At 38.7% G+C, this 27,436-nt stretch overlaps 1 protein-coding gene and 1 long non-coding RNA gene across 2 annotated transcripts; both read left to right on the forward strand.

The window, feature by feature from the left end:
- The first annotated feature begins 2,158 nt into the window (after positions 1-2,158).
- LOC122349982 lies at positions 2,159-16,626 on the forward strand. Its single transcript, XR_006251550.1, has 3 exons — positions 2,159-2,223; positions 3,981-4,054; positions 16,226-16,626. It is a non-coding gene; the product is annotated as an uncharacterized LOC122349982 (long non-coding RNA).
- A 2,447-nt stretch (positions 16,627-19,073) lies between these two features.
- On the forward strand, positions 19,074-22,970 carry pim1 (Pim-1 proto-oncogene, serine/threonine kinase). The gene is made up of 6 exons (XM_043246998.1): positions 19,074-19,460; positions 19,629-19,735; positions 19,885-19,935; positions 20,043-20,409; positions 21,179-21,355; positions 21,440-22,970. The coding sequence occupies exons 1-6, from the start codon at positions 19,388-19,390 to the stop codon at positions 21,625-21,627; spliced, it is 963 nt and encodes a 320-aa protein (XP_043102933.1). The 5' UTR covers positions 19,074-19,387; the 3' UTR covers positions 21,628-22,970.
- Positions 22,971-27,436: the final 4,466 nt, after the last annotated feature.

Here is a 27,436-nt window from a genome sequence, read left to right on the forward strand (position 1 = left end):
CCACATACATCAAAGGCGTGACCTATTATGTGACTCCAGTATTTTCATTGGCTCTAGGAGCTGTTCTGCGGTGCGTTGAGCAACATGTTTAGTTTATATTCTGATCTGGCATTTACAACCCAACCTGCGCAGTTTCACACCGCACCCTCAGGGATCTGCGCTAGCGTGTGGCAAGCTTTCATTTTGGTACAACTTGCTCTTGTTCCCGCCGAAAGTCGCGTAAACGCCCTGAAACATCTATTCACCTCACTCCACCTCCAGGTGTGACTCTTCCCAAATGAACGTTTGTTTTTTTGTTTTTTTTTATCTTTCGTCTTTTCCTGCCGTTGAAATGCCCCAGAACAATTGAATAAAACACAAACAACATTCTTAATAATTCTTGGAAATGAATTCCACGCGGTAGTATCACATGTAAACACTGAACCGAAACGGTTCCAAGGTCCTGATCCTGAAAAACGCTGGTGTGGGGACAACACCGGTGTAGAAACTGCTAACAAATGTTACGATTAATTACACAGAAATGTATACATTTGCGTAATATTTGTGTGTAGTAAATTGCACCAAACGTTCATGAGAAGGCTGCTTATGTCTATAGATATTATTGACTCGCGAGGTTTTCATTAGCTTGCATGCCTGTGTGACAGATTTTTGATGTGTGCGTTCTCAGGTGTGGAATTTCATTGTGTTCTGTCATTTTTACATGCATCAGCATGTAGCTTTTATGTGTTTGTACACATTTTTTTTTTTTTTTTTATCCATGTGAGCGCATTTTCTCTCTTTAATGAAACGGTGAGTAGTAAAATAGTTGTTTGGGGTGGAGCAGAGCCCAGGGGTGAGATCTGTTATCAGATGAAGGACGCCAAGCGACACAGAAGCCGCGCGCGCTCTTTCTCATGCATTTCTCTCACACTTATGCAGTCGTGTTTTTTTTTTTTTTTGTTCCCACATGCTCATTATGCACATTTTGCAAATCACTCACAGCCCGTGAATGCTTTAAAATGCCACATAAATGGACTGCAGTGTCATGCCCATTCATCATTCGTTCCTCATAAGATTTAAGTGCAACTGGATTTTGCAAAAAGTCAAAAATCAAACATTTCTTCTGCAGATGATTAACTGGGGTTTCTTTATTATCTACCCACCACATGTGAGTCACCTCATCTGACACTTTCTGTGGAACGCAAAATGAGTTTTTGGCAAAGTGGCAAAGCTGCTCTTTTTTTTATACAATAACAACAAAAAAGAGAATGATCACAAAGCAATATAGCTTGTTTTATGAAAATATTGGGTTCATATAAATTGTTTTTCTTCAATACTTTTATTCAGCGAGGGTAAACTAAATGGATATAAAGGCACAAATGCATTGTTACTATATTTGTTCTGTCAACGACTAATTGTGATAAATAGCATTCAAAGTAATGTTTTTTTGTTTACAATATATATGTATGTTCATTATGTGTGTGTGTGTGTGTGTGTGTATATATATATATATATATATATATATATATATATATATATATATATACACTATACAAATATTAAAAATATTTATTTACACATTTTTACAGATATATTTATATGTAAATATAAAACAAAATAAATATATACATGCATGTACATATGTATTTATATACATAATAAATACACACGGTGTACACACACATATTACATAAACTAAAACTTTTATTGTGTATGTGATTAATGGATGCACTACACTATATATAAAATAGTGTTTTATATTTTTAAGGAATGCTTAAATAAATAAATAAAAATGTATGTGATAATAAGTAAACAGCCAAGCAGCGATTAGAATTTCATCTGACACTGAAGACATTTAAATGAACACTTGAATCAATAAATAAAGAATACATTTTAATATAAAAATAAGTTACATTACATGGAAAGCAGCTATTTTAATTTGCAAAAATATTTCATAATATTGTATTGCATTGCAGGTAAAATAAATAGTGAAGATAAGAGACATAGTATATGTGTGTGTGTGTGTGTGTGTGTGTGTATATATATATATATATATATATATATATATATATATATATATATATTCACAGTGTATATATACAGTATATGAACTCTTCTTACTGTAATGCAAAAAACTCGCTCTCGATTCACAGGTGCTGTCATCTAATAGACGCTCAAGCAACTGGAAACACTTGTGTTTGTTTTGGTGTATCTACAGCAGGGAGTTGTGCGTAAGCGTGAGAGGTACACGGTGTGTGTGTGTGTGTGTGTGTGCGTGTGCGTGTGTTTACTATCCATATTGACCCAGATGACTCATTCCAGCATCTAACCCCATAATGGCCTTTTAATATAGCTCTGACCGGTGCAGGTGTCTTTGAACACGATAAAACCTGTGCTTGTTGCTAAGTGCACCTCGCAGCTGTTTAACAGTCATTGCTGTTTACAGAGTCAGGGAAGTTTCCCCCACTCCCTGCTCCTAATAGACTCACTTCCTCCGGCTCAAGCTCCGCTCACTGTGAATGAGCTTCTCAGTTAGTATGTCACTGTGACACGGCCCTAACCCACACTAAATTCCACTTCACTTATCTCAACCGCATTCCCAAGGAAAGGGAACCACGTTCTTCCCTTTTTCAGTCTGATTTCTGTTTCGTAAAGGCTTATTTTTTTATTATACAAGGGCAAAAAACTGAACGGAATGCATTTAAAAAAAAAACATTCAATGCCGCTTAGCAAATATTTTATCCTTGGCAGTTCTGCTAATGTTTAATGTTTTGTTTCATCATTATCACAGTGAGCGGTGCAGTGCCATTGCGTACATGCACGGTGGAGTTGTGTCTACCTTGGAAGTCTTGTTGGCTTTGTCACGATGCATTGTGCCACTCTTCCCAATCCCGCAATAGTTGTGGGGAAATGTCAGCGTAACAATAGCAGCGCTCCAGGTCTGCTGGGCAATCAGTGGCACCGCTAATGCATCAGCGTCGCTGGGAACGCTTGCTTTGTGCTAGAAAGCCCACAGGGCACAGCACCTCTCTTTCACCTGTCCTCCCCTCTGCAAGTTTATGTAAGACGTACCTGCTGCTACAGGCTTAAAGGAGTGACAAAATATCTTTATGTATGTCTAAATGCAACTCATCACAGAGTTAAATACAGGTTTCTGCAGGAGGTTAGACTATTCAGTGCATTTAAAACACCCCGGGATATCCAAATTAATTTTTTTTTATTAAATGTGATTAAAAGTAAGAATTTAGGCTATTTTATATATCTATTTAGCTTCCAGTGTTTTCCTAATTGACAAAATGAACTTTTAGCAGATTTCAACAGATGTTGGTTCCGTGGTTACACTGAATCCAATGCTTTTAAAGAAAAAAAAATATTAAGTTTCATTATTCAAATAAGCTTTATTCAAAGTACAATTTAATCAATTTGCGAGCAATTATTTCATTTTATTTAGTGCTGCTTGGCAACGAATAATAATCAATAATTAATCACATGCAAAATAAGTTTTTGTGTGCATAATATATGTGTGTGCTGTGTATATTTATTATGTACATATATATAAATACACACGCACATTCAAAAATATATTTGTATACTAAATATTGGGGTTAATCGTTGCCCATCACTCATTTCATTTTACTTATTTTATTTTATTGTAGCTTTCACATCATCTACTGCATCAAGCATTCCCAAGTTTAGCAGATAAAAACATAAACATGTCTTTCTCTTTCTGGAGAATGGAGCAAAAATCTTGATGACTCATCCTGCACTACACAGATTTCAGCCCAATCAGATGCTCTCTAAAATAAGAACGTCCCTCCCCCTGCAGCCAACCAGCATGTAGCAAACCATGGTATTCTGGCTGTGATAAACAGAGAATAAAGCGTACTAATTACTTAATATCTCAGCTAAACGTCCTATATAGGAAAGACATAAACATTGGAAAGAAAACTGCTTGTCAAGTATTTTCGATGGTCTTTATTCATCCTTTTTTTTTTTTTCAGGAATTTTAAGAATGAAGGAATCAACGCAACTTACTGGCATCCATACCAAGATTACACATGCTTTTCCTATAATAGTGAGTAACAAGTGAGTGATGTGCTAGAGATTTAAGGAGGTTTCATTCTGGACACTGTATCATTACGAAGCATTCCCTGCAGACATTAGGGAGGAGAGTGATTAGATAGGGAAATGATTGGTGCGTGAATCAGCTAATGGTTCCTTTTGGAGGCTCTCTGCAGGGCTCTTTGTTCTCTTAAGGTCAGTTTCGACCAGACTTCCTTTTTAAACATACATACTGTTTGCTTAATGAATCAAAAGCTGAATAAGCCAGCACTGACAGGGGCCTTAAGAAAAACTTGAGAAAGACGGGCGTTTATGGTTATGAGGGATTTTTCTCAGGGTGATTACATTCCACGCCGTTGTGTTTCTTTGCAAGTTTCTGTGGGATTACAAACGGCATGACGTTCGTGCCTGATTAAAGGTTCTTTAATTAACAAGCAAAATACCTATTTGTTGTTCACTATTAAGAGTACAAAAGTGAAACAGCATTCACAAACCTGTTTACTTTTCACGTGATAATGGATATTCAGCAAGACAAATGTTGGGTGCGACTTCATTTTGTACATCTGGAATTGTTCGGCTCATAGTGGGCGTTCAGTACCAGAATGAGGTCAGGTGATTGGAGGAGAGGAGTTAAAATATGAGAAGGCTTAATGATGGCAGCCGACAATGAGATTTAATGTGAGATTAAGAAGAGAGCTTTGGAATGACATGCACTGATGAATTATTCGTGATGTGACAAGTTGTGTCTATTGTAGTAAATAGGGTTGGTTTTAATGTCATGCCGATTAAACTGGTTAAAGTCTATGCCAAATACTATTCGATATGAATAGTGTCTAAGTAGACACGTCAGTATTGTATTAACATTTAAAGGGTTACTCCACCCCAAAATGAAAATGCTGTCATCAACACATGGTGCTACGGTGATGGGGAGAGACGCAGAGGAGACGTATTTTTTTAATAAATGTCCTTATTTTTGTTTTCTTTGCATACAAAAATATTCTCGTCTCTTCAGTCAACCGGACAGCCAAAGCCTCCCGGTTTTTATCCGAAAAATCCCAAATTGTGTTCCGATGACGAGCAAAGCTTTTATGGATTTGGAACGACATGGGAGTAACACTTTAACCATAGCAACTTTGTTATTTTGGCGGAAAACCAACGTTTGTGTTGTTTTAGTAAGGGTTAGCACAGGAAAATATCAGAGATTTACATCTGTTCCGATTAACATTCACCTTTCACTGACGCCTATCCAAAATTGCAATTGTTTTTAGATGCTTAACCATGCTTAAGGATTCTTGTGTGTAAGGTCACATCTTGGAGCATCTCATTCGTTTAGATGTCTTTGTTCCGTGTTGCGTTCGTATGCTGAGGCAGACTGAGGTTTACTTCACATAACAGCGTTCACACTTTTTCAGCTGAACCACACTATAAGAGCAACCTCATCGGAGTTTGCTTTAATCGAACAAAAGCTGTCAAGTATAAACACACCCTAAGTGCAGTGCTTGTTGCCTCTATAGATTTTGCTGAATCATGTCACTTCTTGACTGATGTTGAGCAAGCTTGCTCTCAAGTTACTTTGAAGAATTCGAACCCCTGTCATTTATAAGGTATGTACCCTTGGAGATCTGCTTTAACACATTTTACCATGATGAAATCCATCCAACCCATTTCCAAATAAGCACAGAACACCATCAGAATCAGGTCTTTTCTCAAGCACATACTCCATATATCTGTTCTGTGTAGAGAACAGTGGGCTTTGATGGCTTGTTCTTGTCTCCTATCAACTCGGTGGACACGCTGTTCCCTCCATACTTGGAGCGTCCCGAAATTCTCCGTCCAACGCTAACGCAACACCATATAAGAGAGAAGCACAAAGTGTTTCTGGAATTCATGCACGCTTTGTATCATGCCAAACTCCAGGTCTTTCTATGGGACGGGGATGACACACAACAACTGTGTGACTGAATAGTTATTCACCTGCGTGTCAAAAAAGAACGAGGAGCACTGTGAACTTGAACTAGATAACACCCTGGTGGTTAGTCCTGTGCTGGAGAGAGATACGTGTGTGAATGCGTCGAGATGGAGGTCCACACACACACATACACACATACACACACACACACGCACACAGTATGTATGCGTGTGCTCATTTTAAAGTGCTTCCTCTGTGCTAGTTTAAATGTCACTGCTTACTCAAGCTCTCTGCATCTCTCATTCAATTACTTTATGCTTACTCCCAGTTGAAACATACATTAACACTGGAAGACTCGGTTTGCTTCTCAAAAAACATATATTACTATTACCAATATTGATAACAGTTGTTAGTCGTTGATAGACGTGGTCGGCATTTCTGGGCACGTCCATTTTTTGCTTGTGCTGTGTTTCGTACCTCAATAGTTGTAAAAAAAAAACAACAACAAAAAAACGTTACTTCGCATGCATGCTTTTGTGGCCCTAACTTCACTTTGGGTAGACATCCCAATAGAATCAATAACAACAGCTAAGTCCTTATAGCAAAATATACTTGCTGCATAAATCAGATGGATTTGTTGAAAATGCGAATTAATATTCTGGAGGCGCTTTAAGCTCGAGAAATTGAGATTTTCCCGGTAACGGCTGTAAACAAAGCAGCTCTGAGCTTACAAACGCTTCTTTACACACAGGATGAAATGAATATGACATTCCTTCAGAAATACAGCGATATAAAAACAGCCACGCTCTGTTCGATTTGCATTATGTGCTCATGTTTATTCAACAAAGCCTTTCGGAAAATCATTTTGATATAGTGGCAGGTCACCACAAATAAATAAATCTATGGGAAACACATCCCACAGCGCAAATAAACTTGCCATGCCAACTTTGCCAACATGCCACACAGCTGTGACGCGACACCGACCAAGTCTATATGTAAATGTGGGCGGGCCATATGTTAATGAGCCCATCTGTGATGTAATAAACATGATGAGGACAGTGTAGGAAAAAAATTCTGAGTGGGCTACTTTACCTTTTATAGTTTTATAGTGTTGTGTGTGTGTGGCTATTTTGGACCATTTAGTTTCAATATATGAAAAAGAGCGGCAGAAAGTTCAGTCCTGCTCTGCTTTAATGTTCTGAATCTGAATCAGGGGGGATATGCATCCGAGGGATCCCCGGAGCCCAATCCAAACATCTGTCTGTTTCACCTCTGCATCGCTTGAGTGAGTATGTAAATGTTCGCTCCATGTTCTCACCTCTTTAACACACTGGTGATCGGTCACATCTGTTTAGACTTTAAGCTGTGATGCACGACTGTAACAGACAGACATTATCATCATTAATCAGAGAAATTATTTAGCCGTGCTAACAGCACGTGCATTACAGCTGCAGAAATTACCAGCAATTGAATAATCCTTTTCAGGGCTAAATACTCTCCTCCTCTTCTCTCTCCTCCTCAGAATGTGTTGGAATGTGGAATCTGATCAAACTTGCTGCGAGTGTGAAAGAGACGGAAAGTTCATACATGATAAGAACTTGCCCCAGAGCAAAGGCCAGACTCTCTTTCACTCGAGCAGCTGTTTCACAGAAGCGCAAGAACCTGCAGAAAAACTAGAAGAAAACCATCCCAAGGTCATCTGAGTTCAGAAAGCAGTTTAGAAATTATACAATGTCTTTAGGGAGGTCAGTTTTCTTAAGTTTCGTAATGTTTTTTTTTTTTTTAACCTATGATTGTATTCAAGAACTTGAACACACCTAAGTCACACCCATAGACGTGTGAAGGATCAAAAGACTTTGATGAGAATGCTTTTATTGTATATTAAAATGATGAATAATGACATTCATTGTTTTGTTGTTTTACATATTCACTTGATTAGAACAACATGCCATTTGTGGTGAAAATATGTGCTTTGATTAACGTATGTGGTTACTAAAAGATTGATTTGAGATTCCCTAAAACATTCCTAATGAAATATGTTGGACAGAATGTTTGCATTGTTTATGTGAAGCTGCAGTTTTGGAATTGGCCTGAGCGTGTTGTGTACGGTTCTCCTTAGGGCTGCACAATTAATCACATTTCTAATCGCAACTACAATTATGAATGCCACAATTACATAATCGTTCAAATCGGTAATTAATCATTCAAAGTCCAATTATGTTATTCTGTGTGCTTAAGTTGTGCTCTTTTCGTTCTGCATGTTGTCTTAAGGGCTTTTGCTTAGTTTTCATCTTAGTTTTAGTATAGCATGTTTTCCTTTTTTTTTTTCTTTTTTTTTATAGAAGAAACCAATCCAATGTTTAGTTTACATTTGAGGCTTAATGCTATAGAAAATCAATATGTCTTTCCTTTGGTTTTTTATTTTCCTCTAATAATAGGGCTTCAAGAAATGGTATAAACATCATTTAATGTAAATTGTGCTTGTAATTATTAATTGCAATTTTAAGGGAATAATCGCTAATTATGATTTTTTTACATAATTGTGCAGCCCTAGTTCATCTTTAAAAAGGCTAGGATGTGAGGTGACCTACATGGGATTCAGGGCTAAGATGTTCTGAATGGTTTGTAGGGGGTTGCTAGGGGTTAAGATGGTTGGTAAGGTGTTCTGAATGGTTTGTAGGTGGTTGCTAGGGTGTAAGATGGTTGGTAAGGTGTTCTGAATGGTTGTAGGGGGTTGCTAGGGGGTAAGATGGTTGGTAAGGTGTTCTGAATGGTTTGTAGGTGGTTGCTAGGGTGTAAGATGGTTGGTAAGGTGTTCTGAATGGTTTGTAGGTGGTTGCTAGGGTGTAAGATGGTTGGTAAGGTGTTCTGAATGGTTTGTAGGGGGTTGCTAGGGGGTAAGATGGTTGGTAAGGTGTTCTGAACAGTTTGTTGGTTGTTACTAGGGTGATCTGAATGGTATGTAAGACATTGCTAGGCTGTTCTGTATTGTTGTTAAGGTGTTCTGAATAGTTTGTAGGTAGTTGCTATGATGTTTGAAATGTTTTGCAGGGAGTTACTAGGGTGTGAGGTGGTTGTTGATGTGTTCTGAATAATGTTTTGGGGGTGGTTGATGTGGTGTTCAGGATGGTTTATAGGGTGTTGCTACGGTGTGAGATGGTTGATAAGGTGTTGTGAATAGTTTGTAAGATGTTGGTAATATATGAAGTGATTGGTTAGAATGGTTTGTAGGTTGTTGCTAGGCTGTGGGGTGGTCGCTATGGTGTTCAGAATGGTTTGTAGCTGCTAAGGTGTTTGGAGTAGTTGGTAGCGCATTGCTAGGGTGTGCGGTAGTTGCCAAGATGTTCTGAATGATATGTATGGTGTTGCCTGTGTGTTTTGAATGGTTTGTATGGCATGCCTAGGATGTTCTATATAGTATAAGACATTGCTAAGGAGTTCTGATTGGTTGTTAGGTTTTGTGAAGTAACTGCAGAGGTGTTCTGAATGGTTTGTAGAGCGTTGCTAGGGTGTTGCAAGGTAATTGCTAGCATTGCTAGGTGGTTGCGTAATGGCTTCAGTCAAAAGTCATTGTCTCTATAACATGATGATCCCTAGATTCAGTGTAAACCTTTGGGATTTTTTAATACCTGTTTCAGCAATGCTGAAAGCTAAGCCTGATTTGTCACAAAAGAGCAGTGGTTTTGAATCATCATGCGTTTGCTGATGTTCAGCAGTGAGGTTAGCACAACGGAGATGACGGGAGACTTTCCGGTCAGATCAGATGAGAAAAGACAGAACCGGCAGAGATCAGCCATGACGTGTGCAAACAGATCGGATTTCTCCATCGCAGTCAATGCCAAGGTCTCGTAAACAATGTGTTTGTTTCCAGTACAGTTAACCCCCACCACCGCCTTCCATTAATGTGCATCCTCCATGCCACTAATAAGTCAACAGAAGCTCTCGTCTGTGTCGATGCATCACACTCCGCGTGGCCTGTCCTCGTGCTGACGTCCACAGTCATGAATGTAAACACGGACAGGACTTAATTTCCAGTGCTCCTACGTCTTTGTTCCGTTCTAAGCGCTTCTGTTTTCCGAAAGGTTGCACGGTTACGTAGGACAGCGAGTGGGCGGGAGGAAAAGGAGATTGGTGGATAACAGGAAAAAAGGGAACTTCTAAATCCGTGTTTGTGTATGTAATTAGACCTGCTATTGTTAGAACAGCGTGCTGGCTGTGTTTATATCTCGTTTGAATGGGCTGGCACTTGGAGACGGTGTCAAGAGAGGACAAGAAAAAAAAATCACAAATGAGATCTCTTTGTATAATCTCAGTTGTTTCTGCTGGGTAGCAGTGATATTAAATGCAAATCAAATGAATTCGTTTTTTTCTGTAGGGCCTTTTCTCAGGGGTTTCTCATTATCTTACATTATCTATTTCCATATCTTGCTAACAATGAATTCTTGACTTTACCATGATGTTCTTTAGCATGTTTATGCTTACGCTTACGTAATCATTTTTAATTATAATTATAATTCTTTTAAATCAATTTCACTGAGAAAGAGCAATTTCTAGTATAATACTGTGAAGAGTAGAGCCCGTTTATAATTTCTATTTACAATGTGGAAATCTGCATGCGATTTTATATTCCATTATTTTTTTTATTTCACATAATTACTACAAATAGTATTTTTAAAAGGCATTTTATTGCATTTAGTTCCATGTTTGTTTGTTTTTTATTTAATTTTAGTTTAATTTTTAGTTTTTTTTTAAAAGCGTGATTGTAATTTCAATTACTTTTACAATTATATTATTTTATTCTTTGAAACATTTAATGTTTTTTTTAATAGCATTACTTTAATTTCCGTTATTTTCATATATTTAGTTTTTTTTTTTAACTTCTGCAACCGTACAATTTTTTTTTTTTTACAATACATTATATGCATTTTGCATAATTATAATTTCTTTAATTACCTTCATTACATTTTTGTTAAATGTATTTTATAATTGCATGATTTTAATTTATATGATTTTCAAATAACACATTTCTTATCCAGAGTTTCAGAACAGATCTCAGCAATGTCTCAAACTGACAAATTACTGAAAAAAATACCAAATTCTCCCAAAGTGTAGAGTCATTTAATCTCTAAAAATTTATTCATGAATGTCTGTTCATGAAAATTGACTGTTGCATCTGTCCTATTTTATTTGACATCTAATCAAAGTTTATATTTCAGCGCAACGTAACATGCACTGAACGTGCATCACGCTAAAGTGCAGAAACATTCTGTGCTCCTTCCACAAGCTTGGAACAGAGGCATATAGCTAGAAGTTGAGCTCTCCAGTGACTTGCCCAATGTGTCAGGCTGGCATGTGTGCCTGGCGCGTGTGGCCCCGTGCCTGTCTCATCTCACTGACCCTGTCATAAACTTTAGCCCAACACCAAACACTACTCCTCTGACACTTAGAGCGCTAGCATCTGTGTCGCACCACATTTCATCTCGCACTAGTCATGAAATGACAAGTTCTGAACAGTAAGAACAGAACAGTCACACGTGGAATCCTGGGACTGTGAAAATAAACAAGCTCAACCAACTGCTTTGACTGTTCTCTTGCTAGATTTAAAGTGATAGTTCGCACAAAAACGCAAATGCAAATCGTATCCTTACCCTTGTGTTGTTTAAAACCTATATTACTGTCTTTGTTCTTGTTTGCCGCACACAGAAGAAGATATTTTGACAAACATTATGTTTTGCCAACATTGGATATTCATTTGTTAAGGTCAAACAAGTTAAGAACGACACGAGGGTGAATAAATAATGGCAAAATGTCAATTTTTAGGTGAACTATCCCTTTAAGGCCTACTCGCACCAAGAACAAACATACTTAAAAATGACTTTTATGTTGCGGACGCCATTCATTTTGTCACATTTTGCATAAAATCGTGAATGAATGCAGTGGTTTTTCGTTTCAGGCCTTTTGTGTGCGATTCGTTTTGCTTTTCCGCTCGTAGTGAGAACTGGCCTTTATTCTTTCAACCCTTCACCAGTATTTAAGCTTCAACGGTTCATTACCCCCAGTATGCTCTTCCTTTTTCCTTATTCACTCATATACAACAGAGAAAGCAAGGTCAATACGGCCCTAAGGAAATGAAATTCCCTGCGGATAGGCATATGGCTCCCGCTGGTGCTAATCAATATCTTCAATGCGGCACGCGGCCCTGATCAATCGTGCATCGTGAAGGCTTGTATCTTCGAATAAAAGATTTGTATCGTTAACATCTCCAACACGGAGAGCCGCATCTTCCCACCCAGGATCAATAAGAGTTTTCTTAAGCCTTGAGCACACGGCCTGCACTGTTTTCATTGACGTCTGCTGCTCTGATGTATATTTGACTGCTGGGTGTAACTTCTGTCCTGGAGAAGCACCAGTCAACAGTTGGATTTTACTATAAGGAACCTTGACGGTGTTAGGGGAACACCCTTTGATTGACAAACATCTCACACCCTGCTTGAAGGTAACACCAAAGGTCTACACATGATCCTTCGGACAAGATAAAAGCTAACGAAGAGTCGAGTGAGTCCTTGTAGGCATGTGGCTGTGAATGTGTGTGGTGGGCGGCGTGTTGAGTCAGAGGGAGAACAGCAACTGGTGAATAGAACTTCACAATAATAAATGCAGCCCTGTGGATATTAGTTTAATCATTTAAGCGTTAGAGTAAAAGTCATAAGGCTCAACCTCAAATTCAGGCGCTTTCAGCTTAAACCAGAGTTGGAAATGAATATTTCTGTCACCTGAAGTGACACAAATGGCCCTCGTCGCGAATTAGTCTGTTACCTAAGAGTGGAGATATTACATAATCTATTCAAGGCCTGTCTAGTTATTTTAAGATTTAGTCAGAGCTTTTGCTTGAATGCTGTTGCTTGGAACAAAAGACTCTAAAACAATGATTACATCAAACAGTATAGAGCTATTTAATCGAACATAGCCACTAGCCAATTAAAGCGTAGAGTTGATTTATTGCGTGTTATTTATAGAAGCCCCACCATTTAAAAATGTTGGATCAGTAAAAAAGAAAGAAAAAAACGAATGCTTTTATTATTACTAAGACATTAAACTGGTCTAAATTGACAGCTGTAATAAAAAATTATTTACTTTTAATAGAAATGTTAATGTGCAGTTTTTGAAAACCGTAAGAATATTTCTAGAGCAGCAAATCAGCATATAATAATGATTTTTGAAGGATCACGTGACACTGGAGGAGGACGATGCTGAAAATTCTGCTTTGCGTCACAGTAATAAATTACATTTGAAAAATGTTAAAATAGAAAATAGTGCATTTTTTGTGCAACTCTTTTAGTGCAATAGTGCAACTCTTTTTTTATGTTTAGAACATATGCCCTCATAAAATAAGAATATGTCCCTTCATATCAATTCCAGGGGCTCTTGTTAAAAGTTAGTTTCAGACATAGGAACTACTCTAATGTGGAATGGAAAATAATAGATCACCGTTTTGCTTGCTCTTTGTCTAAACAACTCAAAACTCTAAAATTACATCATTTAAACAGGGCAAAGGGAAAAAACAATGACCATGAATCTAGTTCAGGCTCTACATCTGTTTTTTCCATTTGGGGAGCTGAAACCGTGATTGTCTGCGATGAGGTCACAAAGCTTCCTGTTGCCAAACAAAGTGATTGGCCGTTGCTTGGAAAGGCGGTTAAACAGTTGGATTCATTCATGATGCAAATCAAGAGGAAGTGCACAGCTCTCCCCCAGCTTGTGAGGGGTTTTACCATGAGGTTACTGTTGAGTAACGGTGACGGATCAGCATCTGTGTTTTGATTCAGTTGGGTCGCGATCATCACGAGGAAATGACTCGGAAAAAAATCCCCTCGACCAAAAATGAGATGAACACAAAAATAAACCCAGGCAGTGGGTCACACAGACTTCAGAAGAGAAAAACACGTGGTGATATCCATGTGATGGTGATATATCAGATGGGCGCTCTGTAATCTGTTTTGCTAAGGATAATTATGTTAACCTGCTTCTGGTGTCCAGCTAAACGTGACCGGCGTATTCGTGCACCCAGACAAACGCGCTTACGCTCTTTCAGCCTGAGCTGAGAAGTGACGCGCGCTAGTACTGCTTCAGCAAATTCCTGGCCATCCCGAACTGAATCGCATTCCAGAAGGTAATTTGCCATTAAAAGCATTACAGTAGTGAGGGGCTATCATCAGATCTGCTGAAACGGGAGGGAGGCCAGGAAAGCCTGCCATCCAGCGCTTGTGTACGGGTGCTTAACTGATAGGACACTGTCTGGGACACAAAGCAGAGTGACATTCCTGACCTTGACAACAACTGTGTCCCTTTGTGCTGATAATGTGACGATTACGTGGATTGCATCGCTTAAGGTTGCTTTTGCAGAGATATGAAGACTTAATAGAGGGAATTTCTGTGTACACCGTCAAAATACTTTCGCTTTATGGTTAGGGAGTCTTGGTTTGGTTTAACCAATAGTGTGAGTTTAGGGGCGGTGCTCTCCGTTTGATTGACAGAAGGCGGGAAAAGTCATTGTGTCTGAAAGGTTTCTTTGAAAATTCCCAGAAAATAGACAAAATATTAATAGTTGGCATACAGTAAGTGTTATAAACTACCGTTCAAAAGATTGGAGTCAGTAAGATTTCTTTCATGTTTTCTTATGCATTTATTTGATAAAATACAAAGAGCAATAAAAATACTATTATATCTTAATATATTTTAAAATGTTATCTGTATATATCTTTATATATTATATATATATATTTTTTTTATTATTTTTTTAATATATATAATTGTTATATAAAATATATTTTAAAGAATATAATAGAGTTGACCCTTTACATTGTATTGTTGGCAATTGCTACAAATATACCCCATAAATTTTTGTGGTCCAGGGTCACAAATATATTTGAGTCCATGTTGATTTGATGAATGCTTTGGCAAATCACGGTTTGATATGTATATATATGTATGTGTATATATATATATATATATATATATATATATATATATATATATATATGTGTGTGTGTGTGTGTGTGTGTGTGTGTGTGTGTGTATATATATATATATATATATATATATATATATATATATATATATAAAATCAATTAGTTCTCCATTAAAAACCCAGAGGAGCACGAAACTTCCCATTGCTATCTAGAAGAAACCGTTATTAAAGTGATTCATGTAATTTTTCCTTTCCAACGGAGAGGACTGACAGCAGTGCATTCAATTTTAGCTGCATATTTAAAGCCCTCCAATGATTCAGCATGTTAATTTTGATATGGAATGAGTCATATCCGTTATCTTCTGCTGTTGGCTGGCATTATTTGCTTGCGGGCTCGAACCGAGTCCAAACAATCTGGACAAACATTTCAAAAGCAAAAGCGTCTCATTTACTCACCCGTGCCCTGACAGAGACGATGATTTAATCCTGGGCCGGGCGCAAAAAAAAGCTGTGCTTTGAGGTGGCCCCCCAAATTGAGACAAGCTAGGGTCATTTCCTGAAGGAGGGCCGAGGAATGCCGAACAGGTATGTCGGTGACCTCTGACCCCGCGTTTTAACCGGCATGAAAATTGACCCCTTGCGCTCTTCGGTAGCCTTTCCCACATGGCATTGAAGTCCGCTCGTGGTTTTTCCCATGGTCCCCCTCTCTCCGATCGGATCGTGAGGGCTGGAGAGGGGGGTTTGCGCTAAGATTCAAACTAGCGCTCGAGTCGTCTTTATCATCGCGGGGCTAATAAAAGCTCAAGCACCGTTCGTGTCAGATGAGCCGGGGCACCGGGCGGCTGTCACTCTCTCCTCTGCTGAGCAGGCAGCCGCAGACATCAGTGCTGTCATACCTTCATACAGCTTTATATTACACAGACCCCCACTGCGTCTCCATTTCAGAGCGCCTCTCGCTCTTACCTAAGCGCGGGCCATAATCAGCGCTGAAGTGCACGGAGAAGGTGACTCATTATAGCGGGCCGCAGCCGTTAAACCAGCTCTATTAAATCAGCCCGAGCGAGTCCCGCTGGGGGCTAGCGGTGCATTGTAAGGAGATGATGTACAAGACTTAATGCGAACGAGAAGAAAAAGGCACTATTCTGACATGCATAAAGCACTCTAATTTGCTGCCTGAATGATAGTAATCAAACGGCGTTCGGTTGAAGTTCTGTTTATTTATGCATTTGATTTTACTTCCATGGTTTTCTTTCTAACGCCAGGCATTTCTGAGTATTTTTTTTTTTCTTTTCATTTCTGCTCTCCAGGGGAGTCGCGCATATCTTCATCTAGAAGAGAGTTCAGATCTCTGAGTCATCAAAACGGAGCGCCGGCGCTGCGATCGAACTGAACAAAAACAGGATTCGGGGTAAAAAAAGAAACACCACACAAGCACAAAAGCCAAGTTATGAATCACGCACATTAATCTGCAAATTTATGACTCACTGGCTTTTTTGAGAAGCGCGGACTTGTCAGAATGGTAACGGAAGGGAAAACGTGAGTGGCTTTTTATGGAATAGAGCCGTGTTTAAAAGTAAACACAAGGTCATTTGTGCAAATGGATTAATTTTAATAATGACACTAGTATAGCGGGCCAAAAATGTTTTTGGAGCAGTGGTATTATTTGCATGATAATACAGTTTTTATTAATGTTGTGAATGATATTTTGAGGGGTTTTTTAATTTGTTTTTCATTTGCTTTTAGATTATTTATTTCATATTTATTTTCTAATTTTATTTAGATTTTTATTTGTTTTTTTGTTTTTTTCAATTTTAGTGCCTAAACTTATTTCAGTTAGTAGCTAAGCCAAAATGTTAAAATTTTGTTTAGTTTATTTTTATTTATTTATTTTATATTATTTTATCAGCTTTATTTCAATTTACAAAAAAAAGTTTTTAATAGTTTTAGTTTTAGTTAACAATAACGACCCTCATTTGGAGCATGAAGTCACACTTTTTTTTCCAAATAAAACTATTTTACATGTATTTATAAATGTATTATTTAAATGCGCATGGAAATGTATTCCATAATAAATAAAAAGGTATAATATATAACGTATAAAACAGTTTAAAAGTGGTGCAATATTGGTGATTTGTTATCAAATGCAATGATATTCTTACATTTTTAAATGTGACTTAGTCAATATCAAAAAATACTTCCAATTCATTACCTTTTATAAGCAAGCAACTAGAAGGAAAACAAAGTGCAACAGATGGTAAAACAGTTGGCATGACAAACCTGCGTGTTTATAATTATGACAATATTTTAATAGCATGATAAGCAACAACAGTTGCCGATATCAAGCAGCATAATGAGCTTTCTTCATCAAATGCTGCCCGTTATACGTTAAAAATACCTCTTGTGTTTTGATCGGTTGCTATCTGATTGAATATGCACATTCTATTTACACTTGGCTACGTAAATGTGTCTCCGCAGAACGGATAGAAATACAACCTTCCCACGCTATTTGCAAATATAACAGAGTTCATTTCCGTGATGATGCTAATGCTGGGCAACAAAATTCTGTTAAACGCCCTCTTCAGCCCATATGGCAGTTCGCGTTTTGAGTTTTTTTTTTGTTAGTTGCTCCATCCTTGCGTCTCATCCACGTGTCCCAAACTGCTCCATACTGATGCCGTTTCGTTTGGGAGGAGTAAAGTTTACATATGCGGCCTGAACAAGCAGATGCATTTACACTTGGCCGGGTTGCTTCTTTGTACGTATCTGAAACCCTCTCCTGAGGGAGTCAGTGATCAGATTACTATACATCTCAAATGGGTCTTTGAGGGCATTTACTCTTGGTCTTCACTACTTAACTATACAATGAGTAAAGATGAAGTGACCAGGTGTGAAACCCCCATAATATAGGTTTACATCGGTGTTTTTGTTGATGTTTAGGTGTATGTCCAAAGGGCGGGGGGGAAATACAGAAGACGGGGAGAGCAAGTGCCTTTCAAACAATAATCTGCGCGGGAAAGAGAGAATAAGAGACATGGGGGATGGGTCTGCGAGTCTTTTATCTCAAGTTTCCCACATCCTGCCGCCGAGTTTAAAACCGGCCACCCAATTTGAAAGAATGCCTGGTATGCGCCTCATTTCCATAGCGACCGGCATTGTTCTCTATTTAAATAAAGCCCGTTGCCCGCCAATAGGAGAAACAAAAACTTTGCGCGCTAATTTGAGATTAATGAGGTAATGCAGTGCATGCGGTCTTCATATGCACTTTGTGGACCTACTTCACACGACTAGAAGCAAAAACAAAAGAGCTGTCTTTTGGGATGATGACACGTTTTATCTAGAGAGAAGGAAAACTGCGGGTCGCGTTACACTGCGATGCTTTTTACATGTCATTTCTTCCTCTTTGACCACGTGAGCCGATTGTGTTCCTTGAATGCAATATGCAAGGAAAATTTTTTGAAGTTGCACAATTGTGATCCTGGACCACAAAACTTAAGTAGCATGGTTATATTCATATGGCCAACGTATATATTTTACAGGTCAGAATTGTGCCAGAAATCACTAGGATATTAAGTATGAGATGTTTCCCTATTCCCTATCTTAAATATATTAAATCTTACATTTTTATTAGTAAAATGCATGGCTAAGAACTTAATTTGGATAACTTTAAAATTGACTTATATAATTTTTTTTTTTTTTTTTTTTTTTTTTTTTTTTTGCACACTGAGGTTCAAACAGTTGTATGAACAATAGCTTATTTGTTCAGCTTTCTCAATTTGTGGTTTAGGATCGCATTGATGCCTAAAATATGTATATACTTGCACATACGTATAAAGCATGCATCTCTTTCGTAGTGCTTCGTACTTTTCTGAAATCAGTCTCCGAATCTGCAACGGGGGCTTTTGTTATATACACAGCCATGTGAATCATCCTCCCCGTCTGCCCCACGCCGGCTAAACGCCCTCAAAAAAAGCCTCGACTATTTGGCGCGTTTTGATTCCCGCCACGTCTACGTTTTCCTTTATTTTCATATTTGATTGACCTTTTTCTGCAGAGGCAGGCGTATTGCTCATTGGCTGAATCGTGTTTGTGGGCGGGGCTATCGTTGACGTACGAACAGCCACCCCCCCTTTTACTACTGGTATATAACGGCTCTTGCCCCTCCCTCACGATTTAGAAAGCCGGGTGTTTGTGTCCGTCGAGCACCTCAGACAATAATATTTATCTTCGAACTCTATTAATCGTTTGTTTATTTAATTTCATTTTCTAAACTGGAATAGACCCCCGCGGTCGTTTAAAGTTCGTCTTGAAAATCCAAACCCATCGAGCATCGATGAGAAGGGATTTCTGCAGGCTTCTAGACCGGATCCCTCGAGCAGACCTTCCCTACATCCATCTCTAACATCACACGACGGATTTCGGCCGCAACATTGGAATAACCCCCGAAGAGAACTCGCGTTTCGGATTATAAAATGCTTCTATCGAAATTCAACACATTCGCTCACATTTCCACCGTGGACATGCCGGCGAAGATCCAGCTACAAGGTTAGAGGACGCTTGTTCTCGCGCGTCTCTGTGTGTGTTGTGGTCTCGGGCTGCTTCACGTCAGCAGACCCGAGTATTGGGAATAGCGCGTGCGTCAGATCTCCAATAATTACACGATTTGACGCCTTTTGTCGATTCTTACCAGTCTATCGTATCTTTTATCGACAGTTAAGGAGAAAGAGCCGTTCGAGAAGATGTATCAGGTCGGCTCCGTGCTGGGAAGCGGCGGTTTTGGGACGGTCTATGCGGGTTTGAGGATCGCCGATGGCGCGCCGGTAGGTTCCAGAACGGAGTGTTTTTGTTTACATAAGTCTGAACGTTTAGGACGTCCATAACGTGTGTGTGTGTTGGGTTTTTTTTTTATGCAATCCAAATATACACTGTCGGTTCACGGCTTAACCACACATTTATTTGCTATTTCTAGGTTGCCATCAAGCATGTCGCAAAAGATCGTGTGACCGAATGGGGAGAGCTGGTGAGTATTTAATTAGAGTGATTATATTCCTATGATTTGTATCCAAAATATCGCGCGTAAATAACAAATGACAGCGTCGCTAAAACGAACATGTCCTCCGTTTCCAGCCCAATGGCGCGCGCGTCCCTATGGAGATCGTCCTATTAAAGAAGGTCGGCACCGGATTCCGTGGCGTGATCAAGATGCTGGACTGGTACGAGCGACCGGACAGCTTCATTATCGTCATGGAAAGACCGGAGACCGTCAAGGACTTGTTTGATTTCATCACGGAGAAGGGCGCGTTACCGGAGGAGCTCGCCAGGAACTTTTTCCGCCAGGTCCTGGAAGCGGTGCGTCACTGCCACAACAACGGCGTCGTTCACCGCGACATCAAGGACGAGAACATTCTCATCGATCTTCGGACCGGCGATCTGAAGCTCATCGACTTTGGATCGGGGGCATTGCTCAAAGACACCGTTTACACCGATTTCGACGGTAAGGGCCATTTGCATGACCTTCAAGCCGGGGTTCCCACGGTCACGGAAAACGTGGCGGGATCGGAGAAAATTAAAATGCATACTTATCAAAATCTGTATCGCGGAAATAAACGTTTGTTTTACAAATAAATACGTAAACATTAGTGCGACTTCGTCGTGGGAAAACTTAATAAACAAAAGTAAATCATAGGTTAGGAATGTACTTTTAAATACGTTTAAATTCGATGTTTGGAAATCCTGTCGGGCTCTAAAAGGGTGTATTTATACACGGGGGCGATGCTTTTGCGTTTTAAAACGAGCGTGTCAAACACATCGGGCATTAATAGGTTGATAAATGCGTATTATGACCCCCTTTCATCGTTGACTAGTCACGTCAAGGTTAATAAAATCGCTCTGCGTGATGATTTGTTTATTTTTGTATTATGTTGCTTTGGGGAAAAACCATTTCCCTGGGTTGCGCGTTTGGCGCCACCTCCGGTGGGAAATGGAATTGTTACAACTCAAAGTTTGTAAACACAAGTCACATGGCAACCAGCTTCTCCACATGCGCGCGCCTGCCTTCACGCTCCCGAGCACATGACTGTGCACATTAACGCTGCGCCATAACAATAATGTTCAAACACGACACGCCTTTTTCCTGCCTCGCCTTTTACTACAATGTTTGGTTTAGTGCTCGCTATCTTCAGTCACTAAAACAAAGACGCCTAATGTGGTTTAATTGCATTTTGAGTCATTTTAAAATGCATTTTTCCGGTTTCCGCCCTCAGGTACACGTGTTTACAGTCCACCGGAGTGGATCAAATTTCACCGCTACCACGGTAGATCCGCGACCGTGTGGTCTCTGGGCATCCTGCTGTACGACATGGTGTGCGGGGACATCCCATTCGAGCAGGACGAAGAGATCGTACGCGGACAGGTGCTGTTCAGGCGGAGGATCTCCACAGGTAAGACTCTCGGATGGCATGACGCCGCTTACACGAGGTGCATGCGTCTGTGGCAAGGCTGTAACCTCGTTTCCCGTTTTACAGAATGCCAGCAGCTCATCAAGTGGTGCCTGGCCCTCCGCCCCGCAGAACGCCCGTCTTTTGAGGACATCGTCAACCACCCTTGGATGCAGAACGCGGCGCCCCCTACGGACAACACTGAGATCAGATTGCACAGCATCAGCCACGAGCATCAGCCCGCCGCTTTCCCAGCAGTCGCTGTGTGCAAATGACTCTATCTGAATGCATACGTAGAGACTTTCCATTACAGGAGCAAACCACCCAGGGGACCTGCGGACTGAGCAGTGCAAAAAAAAAAAAAAAAACAACAACAACACCACATGTTATTCTTTTGTTTCGAGCATTGCTGCTAGGCGGGAGGTCTAGGCTAGGCCAAAAAAAAAAGGGAGAGGTCCACCTTTTAGTGAGATCTGTTGTCTCTCGTCTCCCGCCCCCCTGTGGCTCAGGGTCCCTCGAGTCTGGCTCGTAGTAACCAAATGACTGTCAACACTGCTGTCGGACACGGGTAGATCGAGAAGCCCATCTCGGCCAGCGTAGGGAGGATGCAGCGGCGCTGCGACGAGGGCCGATCCGCCAGCTTCGGCGCGCCGTCAGGGCTGTTCCTTTTAGGAAGCAGATCAGCCGAGCTTAATAATTTTAGTGCCTTCTGTGCAAGATCAAGGGTTTTTTTTTTTTGTCGTTTAGTTTTTTTTTGGATATACTTGAATTGAGTAATAGCCACTGTAACACTCTACTCCTTAACCAGATGTCTTTTTTTACCTTCTCGCTTCCACTTTACCCGCTCGCCGGCGGGTAACTGTCGGTCTTACTCTAATACGTCAGAGAGAGTAACCAAATCGACCTCACGAACCTCTGCAGAACGAAAAGTCTTACCTCACTCTTTCAAAACCGCCGTTTCTTTTTCCTCTTCCTTTGTACCGAGTAACCCTCAACGACTACCACTCATTGTCACAGATGCACAAAGCAATGCAACTTGGGGCGTAAAAAGACTACATTTTTCTGCATATTATTTTTGTTTATATTGTAAATAGCTCGGTCAGATGACTCGATTCCGCGGCGAGGCTTATGTGTAAATGATATTTATTGGAGTGTCTTAAAAACAAACAAAAAAAAATGAAACGAGACGGAAGTGGAAGTATTTATTTATTTATTTATAAAGAAGCGATCTTCTGCAAAGTTTTTCTCATTCCACCACCGAAGGGCCCACAAATTATTTAAATGTATTTTTACCATATTTAAAGCCTTTTTTGAGAACGATATGTACATATGTTGTAAATAATCCTCGAAAGCACTTCTGTTTCTCGATGCATGGAGTACTGCTGATGGTAAACCATACCAGTCGTGTTCGTCACCTAATTTAATCTGTCTGCTGTGCATATGTTGGAGGAAATGACCTCATGAATGTTTGAGGAACGAGTGATTTTACATGGTTTCTTTTTCACCTTTAGTAGGCATGATTGCAACTCGGATTTTGTTTTTCTGATTTAGCGATGTAAATTATGTTTAGAAAGCTATTTTTTTACACAATTGTCAATAAATATTTTTTTAACATTCATTCTGGTTTCCTGGGTATGATCTTTTTGCCTTGTTCGATCGGCCGGTGGCCTTTAAACAGACGATCAGCAGATGTCATTTGAGATGTAGAGATGGACAGATTGCAGTGGCATTAGCTGTAAATCCATTTAGCTAACTTTAATAACGCTCTTATCGTTTATATTGATAGTGTGTCTTTAATCTGAGGAGATTAGGACCACAGGGGTCCAGATTTCTTAACGCTGGACTCATGAACCGGATGCGTGCGATGGCTAACGCCGTGTACTTTATCTGCGTTTTTTTGTAGATAGCGCCAGGTATGCTTTAAATAGCATTATAAAGATATCCTTCACTGAGAAGTACCACGATACGGAGCTGTACATAAAGCCTGAATGTGAACACCCACTTGCTTGGTGGCCTTGTCTCCAGCAGCACTTTTCTCATTAATTTTTTCCATAGGCTTTTCAAAGAAATTCTTTATTTAAAACCACAGCCATGAACCAAAACAAGCAGCTCTGAGATGCATTACTATGTTACGGAAACTTTATGTAAGAAGGGAAAAAAAGCTTTTGAAAAAGCTTCACATACATACACACACAAACATATATATATATGTATATATGTATGTATATATATATATATATATATATATATATATATATATATATCTGTATATATTTGATTAAAATATGTAAAAGATGCTGGAAAACTATAGAAACTGCAGGACATGAGTTTAACTGTTCGGAAAAAGCAAGGGACTCAGAAAACAGTCGTAGATCATCCAGGTTAACACACGCAGTATTAACAACCAAACTTTTGAGGAGGCTAATTGAATTTTTTTTTGTCTTGTTGGACTATATTTAAACACCTCTTGTGTAAAATATCTTACTCAGGACAGTACTAAATTTAAAAAATAACATATTTTGTGTAATCTCTTTTCAGATGTTTCACATTTTTACAGATTCTGCCAGATTGCATGCCATTGTATATATATATATATATATATATATATATATATATATATATATATATATATATATATATATATATATATATACTGATGTAACTCAAAAAATATCTGTTGCTCAGTGCTCCAAAACCAAGGTCTGGAGTCTGGAGAGGCACAGAACCCAAGCTTCTTGAAGTCCAGTATGAAGTCAGTGTTGATCTGAGGTGCTGTGTATAGGAGCCCGGCCAAGTATTGAGTGCATAAATACTTAAACATAATTTTCCATAACTTGAACTTCTCTTTTTTGCAAATCCTTTTTTAGTTTGATCTTGTGAAATATTCTAATATTTTGAGATTATTTGGGATTTTTCATTTTCACTCTAATCATTTTTTAAAATGTTTTACTTTATGTATAATATAGAATATATGAATGTTTCACTTTTTGAAATGGAAAAAAATCTGTGTGTGTCTGTATGTGTGTGTGTGTATATACTATACGTGTGTGTATATAGTCAATATTTCAAAAAAATTAAAAATCATAATTTTGGTTTTAGGTGTTAGGACAACTCTGATAAAAGGTTTTGATCCACCTGATTGTCTAAAATTGTCTTAAAAAAATATATATATATATAAATATATATATATACTTATAAAAAAATAAGTATTAACCATTTGTATGTTTTAGTTCATGTTTCAAACTTTAACATAATTGTCCTCCTAGAAGCTGATAAACGGTTTAAATATTTACAGTCTTCTGGGAAAAAAGACCGAAAATATTGATGACTTATCTCACCCTAAGGGGCATATACAAATATTTACCCCAAAAATACTCTCTTGCCTCACTCGATTCCGTTTGGAAATAGCAAACAGCAAGAAAAAAAAAGCCACAGTCCTTCTCTATGCCCAATTAGAAATATACCAGAAAAAAAACTGTGCATGACATAGTTGCCGCTCAGCTAGGTGTATTCATAAAAATCATTTTTAAAATGAAATTATCCGCGTGGAACCATCTGGTTGTGCTCCACAATTGTTAAACAGAGGCACAATAATAAATTGTCCACCTGTGAGCAGTTTCACATCGTTCCCCCGCCAGTGAAATACGCCTGATTTGTTGAATCGTTTCTCCTCTTATGCACAGTACAACCCGGGACAGCATGGCCCCCAGCATGGGGCGTCCTGACCTGATCCTTTTCGTGGGCCCGTAACGGCTGCCCTATGTGAGGACGCACACAGCACAGGCAGGGAACGTTCTTGTTAAGCCTTTCATTAATCCTCTCACAAAAACCTTTACACCGCAGCTCCAAATGAGTTAGAATGCGCGCATATGACCCGAGGCGCACCTGATCGCTCGGCATCCGCAGGGCTGGGTGACTGAACCTGACACGGGCCGAGTTAAAAGGGAAACAACACCCGATTTATGCACACGAGCTTTGACGTATGACCACAGCACGGTCAAAGTATCTGAATTAGTGCATGCCAAGTATAGCATTCTTTTATATGGGATAACGTTTTAGCAATTAACAGCTGTTCGAAAAACGTCTTCAGCTCTGAAATTTTATTCACATCAATAATCAGATTCAAAATCACTTGACATTACCAGGTTTCATGTCATACTCAATTTACATTTTTTGGTCTATTCCTAAGAAAAAGATAGCTTTAGAGGGCATGGATATCGAGTGCTAGATATGGTATCTTTGTAGGCCAAACCAGAAGTATGTTTGTTTTTTGATTTAATGATCAGTGAACAACAAAAGTTTGATTAAATATCTTTTTGTTTATCAAGATGAACTTCATACCTGATCAAATTTGAAGCCCATGTACAAATCACTATATATATATATATATATATATATATATATATACTTTGTTTGACTGTCTGCCTACCTGCCCAAGGTACTAGTTCTATATATATATATATATATATATATATATATATATATATATATATATATATATTTATATAGCTTTATAATAAGGCTAATAAGCATGAGTTCACCTTATTAATCATGCATGTCTTTTAGCTACCATTACTTTTAGTATATAGGATAGAGCTGCTTGAAGATTCCTCAAAGGTCTCATTTTGTGTTCATAATGTATTAGTCATTAAATAGTTGCAAAATGTTAGAGCTGTCAAACGATTAAACGTGATTAATCACATCCAAAAACAAACTTTGTACTGTGCATATTTATTATGTAAAATATTTGCATGCATTTACGTGTCTATATTTATATTCACATAATTAATACATGAATATATTTAATATATAACCGTGAAATATTTTTTCTGAACTATATGTCTGCGTGCATGTGTGTGTACTTGTATATACATAATAGATATGCATAGCACACATACATATATTTTGTAAAAAAATCATTTTGGATGTGATTAATCACGATTAATCGTTTGTCAGCGCTACTAAATTTACATTTTTGAGTTAACTTTCCCTTTAAGTAAGGACATTTGAGAAAATTCATTTCACAAAGTCCTCAAGCTTTTCGAGTAATTTCACGCTGGCTTCAAGAAAGCTTCTTCTGCGGCCTCATACTGTAAAACTCTCTTTTGGGGGCTAACAGGAACCTATTGTGAGAGCGAAACTCTCCGTGTGACCGTGTGAAGGATTCCTCAGTTCGTAAGTTTGATGAATGGAAGTCAAAGGATGGAGGCGAGAGCCTAGCATGCAAACTGGTTTTAAAATGAGAGTCAAATAGCTGCTAGAATTTGCATGGCTGGAATCTATGAGCGAACATTTGACTGCTGAATCATCCCTGCTGCTGTTGCATAATCGCCGCAAAACAGTACAAACACGCACAAGTTTCCGAGCAAATGCTCTGTACAATATCTGAATATTTACAAATCCCAGCTGAAAATCTCCTCTCTTGGCAAATCCTCAAATAAGCGTATTGTGTCACCGTCAGTGTGTTTTATGTTTGACCTGTGATGTTTTATTTATAGCGTTTATATGCAACATCTTTCATATTTTTTAATAGGACAGAATTCGTAACCGCATTTATATTTTTATCGTTTTCCACAATACGCCCAGAGGAATATTTTTTTTGTTGCTCAGATGTTGCTATCATTGCTTAGATGTGCATGTGTGAACTTTTGTTTCAGAAGTTTCTCTTTGGACTTTTAAGGAGAGCCAAAAATAGCCTCTAATGACGTACAGCGGTATATTGGTGTTAAGTGAACGTGGAAATCAGCTCGGATCACTTGGTCTGGGATGAATGTTTTTGTTCATGCTGAGATCCCTGACTAGCAGACTTTGAATCTGGGCACATATTGCTGGGATTTTTTTCAATCAATCAATTGCTCGATATTTTTCCTCTTTTGGAAAGTTAAGAAACCATGATGACTTCTGAGATGAATCTGTAATGCTCAGAAATGTGAAAAGGGTCTATAGCACTGACCATTTCACAGATAGGACGTCGCTAAAATCTCTTTTGAAAGCCAATACAAATTTAAAAACATTGTTAAAATCTCTACTGAAGCCAACCATTTTTGACTTTTCTCAACTTATGTTTGTATGAGTTTTCTAAGT

Source organism: Puntigrus tetrazona, chromosome 8 (genome assembly GCF_018831695.1).
Source record: "Puntigrus tetrazona isolate hp1 chromosome 8, ASM1883169v1, whole genome shotgun sequence".
NCBI lineage: Eukaryota > Metazoa > Chordata > Actinopteri > Cypriniformes > Cyprinidae > Puntigrus > Puntigrus tetrazona.

Bases quoted from the DNA above. Each gene is read 5' to 3' on its own strand.
- pim1 (XM_043246998.1), top strand. From the start codon at position 19,388: ATGCTTCTATCGAAATTCAACACATTCGCTCACATTTCCACCGTGGAC. The intron at 19,736-19,884 runs GTAGGTTCCAGA...TGCTATTTCTAG, and splicing joins GGATCGCCGATGGCGCGCCG to GTTGCCATCAAGCATGTCGC. The intron at 20,410-21,178 runs GTAAGGGCCATT...TTCCGCCCTCAG, and splicing joins CGTTTACACCGATTTCGACG to GTACACGTGTTTACAGTCCA.